Source organism: Muntiacus reevesi, chromosome 2 (assembly GCF_963930625.1).
Source record: "Muntiacus reevesi chromosome 2, mMunRee1.1, whole genome shotgun sequence".
NCBI classification, from domain to species: domain Eukaryota; kingdom Metazoa; phylum Chordata; class Mammalia; order Artiodactyla; family Cervidae; genus Muntiacus; species Muntiacus reevesi.
The window spans coordinates 205,002,219-205,008,738 of record NC_089250.1 but is presented as its reverse complement, the minus strand read 5'-3'; the positions used below and the strand labels follow the sequence as shown (position 1 = coordinate 205,008,738).

General features: G+C 52.4%; 1 protein-coding gene across 1 annotated transcript; it reads left to right on the top strand.

Annotated features, from left to right (window-relative positions):
* Positions 1-460: 460 nt before the first annotated feature.
* Positions 461-5,598, top strand: LOC136160677 (zinc finger protein 689). Its single transcript, XM_065924651.1, has 3 exons — positions 461-1,027; positions 1,240-1,353; positions 2,767-5,598. The coding sequence occupies exons 1-3, from the start codon at positions 823-825 to the stop codon at positions 3,942-3,944; spliced, it is 1,497 nt and encodes a 498-aa protein (XP_065780723.1). The 5' UTR covers positions 461-822; the 3' UTR covers positions 3,945-5,598.
* The last annotated feature ends 922 nt before the right edge of the window (positions 5,599-6,520 follow it).

Genomic DNA, 6,520 nt, shown 5'->3' with positions numbered 1-6,520 from the left:
CCAGGATGATAACCATCACTTCACACAGAAGTAGCAAAAAATTAAAAAGTTGAAATGTGTAATATGTTGGGCGTAGTACCTGCGCAAAGGAAACGCTAACATTAATTCCCTTCCCCAAAGGGCAATAAGGAACTAACCCACCATCGGAAGAGAAAGCCAGGAAAGACAACCCAGGGAAATCTCGGCCCCCGGTTGGCCAGAGTGACTCCGTCGCTGAAATCCTTCCCTCCCTCGGCTAGGCTGCACCTCTAGGGAACTGGGGACCGTTCCTGACCCCGGCGGGTTCGCCCCTTTCCGCCCCAAGACTCCTGGCAGTCACCCGACCCGAGGGTCCAGCTTTTCTGCCCTTACGCTTCCGTTGGCTTCGTTCAAACAGGCCGCTTTGGGCATCACCCAATCAGAATGCTCGATCTTCGGCCACCGCCCAATGAGCGCGTGGAACGGGGGAAAAAAGGGCGTGAAGCCCAATCGCAGCGCCATCACACTTGAGGGCAAAGAGGTTAGGCAGCCGGCATGGCGCTCCGGTCAATAAAATCGATAGCTGGAAGCTGCCTGTGTTTCAGGCAAAGGCGGTGCAGTAGCGGCGCCGCCATTTTCGCCGAAGGCATCTTCCGGTGCCTTTCACCCAAGTTCGGGCAGGAGTTTCCTGAATAACAGCGAAAGGTTTCCGTTAGCCCCGCAGGCGGCTGATTCCGGTTCCCGCCGGGCCTCCCCGGCACGCTCCGCACGGGTCTGGCGGGGGCTCCCAAATCCCCGGCCCCTCCAGCGCCCAGGGGCCGAGGCTGGGAGGGGGAAGGCCGTGGTGCCGGCTTCTCGGGTCCAATGGCGCGGCCTTCGGCTCTGCTCCCTGCGCGGGGACCAGGAGAGGCCAGACCCGGCCGGAGAAGGGGAAGGAGACCGAGGGCGGTGAAGTTCGGGGACGTGGCCTTGTACTTCTCCCGGGAGGAATGGGGGTGTCTGCGGCCCGCGCAGAGGGCCCTATACCGGGACGTGATGCAGGAGACCTACGGCCACCTGGGCGCGCTCGGTGAGGCCCAGCCCAGCCTGCTTCCGCGGGTCCAAAGGGATGGAGGAGCTGGGGGTGGGAGGAGGCAGGGAGTCTAGAGGTCCAGGGTCCTGGCCTGCGACCAAGTTGTGTCAGGGGAGGAGGACGGGGGCTGGGCAGATGATGTCACCGGGGTAGATCAATCTACCTAGCATTGTGTATGAGCTGGGCCTGACTGGTTCTCCTTCCCCCAGGGTGCGCAGGTCCCAAACCAGCCCTCATCTCCTGGTTGGAACGAAATACAGATGATTGGGAACCGGCTGCCCTGGATCCACAGGAGTGCCCAAAAGGGGTAGCAGTCCAAAGAAGTGAGTGAAAAATGCCTCTGGAGGGCTTGCAGCCTCTAATGACTCAGTCCAGAGTTTTTCGGTGCTGAGGGGTAGCTATGACCCAAGCTGGAACGCTCCATTTACTGTGTTTATTTTCACAACTTCAGGATATTTGTCTCTTTGATTGGTGTCCAGTCCCTGTTGCCAATTTCTAAACTGACTACATGCAGTTGTCTGTTGTGTAAATGGATCAGTGAACTTTTAAAAAGAGTTACCACCCTCTTGGGGCTTCCCAGGTGGCTCAGTGGTAAAGAATCCACCTGCCAATGCAGGAGACCCTGGTTGGATCCCTGGGTCAGGAAGATCCCCTGGAGAAGAAAATGACTCTCCATTCCAGTATTCTTGCCTGGAGAATCCTATGGACAGAGGAGCCTGGTGGGCTACAGTCCATGGGGTCGAAAAGAGTCAGACATGACTGAGCAACTAAACCTCCACCTCCACCACCCTCTTGCCTCCTTCCCAGGACTCTGCCTCCAGCCTGGGCTCTAAGAGAGCCTATAAGCGCTTCCCTGGAAGCTCTGAAGGTAAAGAATCTGCCTGCAATGCAGGAGACCCAGGATCAATCCCTGGGTCAGGAAGATTCCATGGGGAAGGGCATGGCACCCCACTCCAGTGTTTTTGCCTGGTGAATTCGGTGAATAGAAGAGCCTGGTGGACTGCAGTTCATGGAGTTGTAGGGTCAGACAGGACTGAGCAGCTAACACTGAGAGAACCTATACCTCCGAGTTTTCCAGATTTGGATTGAAAGGCTCCAATGGGGCAGAGTGGTCTGCCGTGCACTGGCCTCTTTTTGCCCTTCTGGCCAAGTGACCTTGATCAGTGCAGGAATCTTTAGCCTTCAGGATGAAGCAAGGCCACTAGGCTACTCTGTCCATGGGATCCTCCAGACAAGAATACTGGATTCACTTGCCATTTCCTCCTCTAAGGGATTCTTCCCAACCCGGGAATTGAACCCTCATCTCCTGAGTTTCCTGCATTGGCAGGCAGCTTTACCGTTGCGTCACCTGCGAAGCCTCAGTGTGTTTCATTAAACCCTCCAAATGATCAGAATCACAATAAAATTTGAGAAGCATGGACTTAGAGGGCCTTATGATCTAGTTACTGCCAGATCATACCTCATTTGTTTTCATTTCCTGCCTTAAATTTAACCTCTTCAAAAACTTCTTAGTCTGCTTAATCTTTCCAAGAAGCCTTCCCTGACTTCTCCAAGCTGGATTAGGGGCTTCAGTAATACCCTCCATATTCTTGAGCAGTATGTCTCACTTGGTTGGTTGTCTGTGTCACTCACACTCCTTGAAGATGGCGTTGAGTGTGATTGTTTTATAACCTGTAACACTAATAGGAAAGAGTAGAAGCCCAGTATTTGTTAATTTCTCCTTTGTGTCCCTGTAGAAACCAGAAAGAAGAATGAAGAGAAGGAAGTATTCCCACCTAAGGAGGCGCCCCGAAAGGGGAAGCGTGGCCGGCGGCCCAGCAAACCCCGTCTGATCCCCCGGCAGACTTCAGGAGGTCCCATCTGCCCTGACTGTGGTTGTACCTTTCCCGATCACCTGGCCCTGCAGAGCCACAAGTGTGCCCAGAATCTGAAAAAGCCTTACCCTTGCCCGGACTGTGGGCGCCGCTTTTCCTACCCGTCCCTGCTGGTCAGTCATCGGCGGGCACACTCTGGGGAGTGTCCCTACGTTTGTGACCAGTGTGGCAAGCGGTTCTCCCAGCGCAAGAACCTCTCCCAGCACCAGGTCATCCACACAGGCGAGAAGCCCTACCACTGTCCTGACTGTGGCCGCTGCTTCCGGAGGAGTCGGTCCTTGGCCAATCACCGGACCACGCACACGGGTGAGAAACCCCACCAGTGCGCCAGCTGCGGGCGTCGCTTTGCCTACCCCTCCCTGCTCGCCATCCACCAGCGCACACACACCGGAGAGAAGCCCTACACCTGCCTGGAATGCAACCGGCGCTTCCGCCAGCGCACCGCCCTGGTCATCCACCAGCGCATCCACACGGGCGAGAAGCCTTACCCATGCCCGGACTGCGAGCGGCGCTTCTCCTCCTCCTCTCGCCTGGTCAGTCACCGGCGGGTGCACTCTGGGGAACGCCCCTACGCCTGCGAGCACTGCGAAGCCCGCTTCTCCCAGCGCAGCACGCTGCTCCAGCACCAGCTCTTGCACACGGGGGAGAAGCCGTACCCCTGCCCGGACTGCGGCCGCGCCTTCCGACGGAGCGGCTCCCTCGCCATCCACCGCAGCACGCACACCGAGGAGAAGCTGCATGCCTGTGATGACTGTGGGCGCCGATTCGCCTACCCTTCACTGCTGGCCAGTCACCGGCGCGTCCATTCGGGCGAGCGGCCCTACGCCTGTGACCTGTGCTCCAAGCGCTTTGCCCAGTGGAGCCACTTGGCTCAGCATCAGCTCCTGCACACGGGGGAGAAGCCCTTCCCCTGCCTGGAGTGTGGCCGCTGCTTCCGCCAGAGGTGGTCTCTGGCAGTCCACAAGTGTAGCCCTGGGGTCCAGAACTGTGGCCCTCGATCTGCCATAGGGGCGCCTAGCCAGAAAGGCCAGGCCCTTTAGAAGGGAAGGGACTGTGTAAGTTCATTTCACTTCATGGAGGGGGCCCAGAAAAGGGAAGGAGCCCCCTGATCATATAGGGCAGAGTCAGAACTAAAACCCACGTCTCTTGCTCCACAGAGCTGAACATTAGTGTATTCTACCATGCTGGCTGCCTTAATACATGTGTCTAGAACAGACAGTCCCAGTTAGGAGAGGGGACATTATGCGGTAAAAATTTTCCAACCTGCCCTAAAGGACTTGCTGTGTGTGGGGTATCAGGCTAAAGGTTCTCTCCATCTAATTTAGGGACTGTATTTTCTAGTTTGTGCATGCAGTCAGGAGGATCCCATTCATGGGGTGCAAGATCTTCCCCCTCCTCTGCCTCTTCTTCCTTGCTAGGTTTGAAACAAACTTGGTTTAGCCCCCTTTTGACAGTATTCCTTCCAAGTGGTCTTCTGCCCTTTAAAACCTCCCTTGATGCAGCTCACTACCTCACAAGGCGGGTCCTTTCACTGTGGCATAGCTCTGAGCTTTAGAAGGCCCTTAAGTACTACATTCTCCTTCCCTGGAAGCCTCGCCCAGAATATGTTTAAAACTTGATCTACACGTCAGCCCTTCAGAAAACTTAATCACAGATAGGTTGTCTCCATGTTTTCAGGTTAAGCAGCATTAATTTGGTCAACCATTCCTAAAAGACAGGCTTTTGGTTCCCACATGTGATCTTTCCCCAGGCAGGTGCTGGTTTTTCAATGTCTTTTTTAAAGAGTCATACTAAATAAGCCAGCATCACAGTGTGCACTATATCCCCCTGGTCTGTAATTGAACAGGTCTAGATTGCACTGGATTTGGGGGTGGTGACAGTGTACCAGGGCTTTATTGGGTTGCAGACACCTATATACCTAAGCTTTTTCTTTTTAAACCACATGCTGTAAAGCTAAGTCTTCTGAACCCTGAGTTTGGAAGTTTGGTTCAAGGTAGGTCTGGGACATAAGCACAGTGAGCTTTGGGAGACTGATTTTAAGGAAAAGCAGGGCAGGGGAGCTGTGGTGTAGCAGCAAGAAGTAAAACTAGGACCAGCTTGTACTTTATCTGGTGGATTTGACTTCTTGGGAACTGGGTCTCACTCCTCCCTGATTCTCATGAGAACGAGGAGACACTAGTACAGAACCTTCCATTGATTTCTCTGTCAGCGTCTTTCATGAAATGAGGCGAGGCCATTCAGGGAAGTTAGAAAGTTAGGTAATTGAATATGAAGCAGAAGTCTAGTCATCAATTTGTATTCATGCCCGCCTCACAGAAGCTCCATATGGCAGCAGCATGTTTTAACCTTTGATGTGCCTTCATGGCACCCATCCCTAAGTAGGTACTCAGTAAAGCTTTACTGAATTAAATAAACAAGGCCTGCCACTTGGCCTTGGGGAGCTGCACCAAATTGGAATTTCCAAACATGACGTATAGTCCAACCCTTGAAGTCGGTCATCCTTCTACCTGTTGCTTCTTCCCTCATTTCTTCTGCCATCAGCCCCAGGGGTGTGTGGCTGGGGCAGAGTGTTTGTAATTTCCTCTGTTCTGGTCTTTAGCAAGTTGCATTGTAACTGTTTCTTCTTGGATTGATGGGCTACCCCCAAAGCAGGGGTCATATCAGATGGGATTCATTAAAATGTCTGATGAGTGACTATGTTCCTTGTGGAATTATTGTTTATAAAATGTAAATCTAGTTCCTTGACTGAGGAGACATTTTTATAGTTCTGATGGAAACCTTCCCTAGCAGAGACCTATTAGAATTCTGCCTCATGTTCTATTGTAGAACTGGTTCTTTACCCTACTTTTATCACCAGGCTAACCCAACTATTTCCTAGGAATTTTAGAAATTTCTTTGGACCTCCACTGTAACTCATAAAATTTCAGAGCTGTTGGTAGGCAATCCCAGTATGTGGTCTGTGGAGGGCTGAAATGAGGCAAGTTCTTAGGTTTCCTCATTAGTCCCAGGATCCCAACTTCAGTTGGTTGATCTTCAACCAACTGTAGCCAGTGGGAGAGTTTTTGTTTCTGGCTGTGCCATTTAGCTTTCGGGATCTTAGTTCCCTGACCAGGAACTGAACCCATGACGCTTGCAGTGGAAACTTGGATTCTTAAATCACTGGACCGTCAGGGAAGTTCCTATAGTCAGTTGTTGATCCCAGTACTCTTCCAAGCAATTCTCTCTTCTGCTTTTGGTAGTTAAGAGTTTATGTTACTTGCGACCGAAAGAATGAACTAATCTACAGTGCCATTATGGATCTATCTCCCATCTGTCTTTATGCCTATGTGTGGACTATGAAGGAAGAATGCTGCTGAGAGGAGCCAGCCTTTCCGCTCCATCCTCAGCTGAACTTTCAACATTACTGTCTTTCATAGGTCCCAAACCACTGACTGCCTTCTCTTTCACTAAGAAAACAGAGTGTCAAATAAGAACTCCCTTAACATTCCACTCTATATTGTCACTCTGAAAGTTCTGTGTGATCACCTGTTACTTGCTGTCAGGGGGGGCCCCTCATACAGTGCTTCCCAATACAGGTATGCCTGATTTCCTCTACTTCTGCCCCATCATGGAGTTT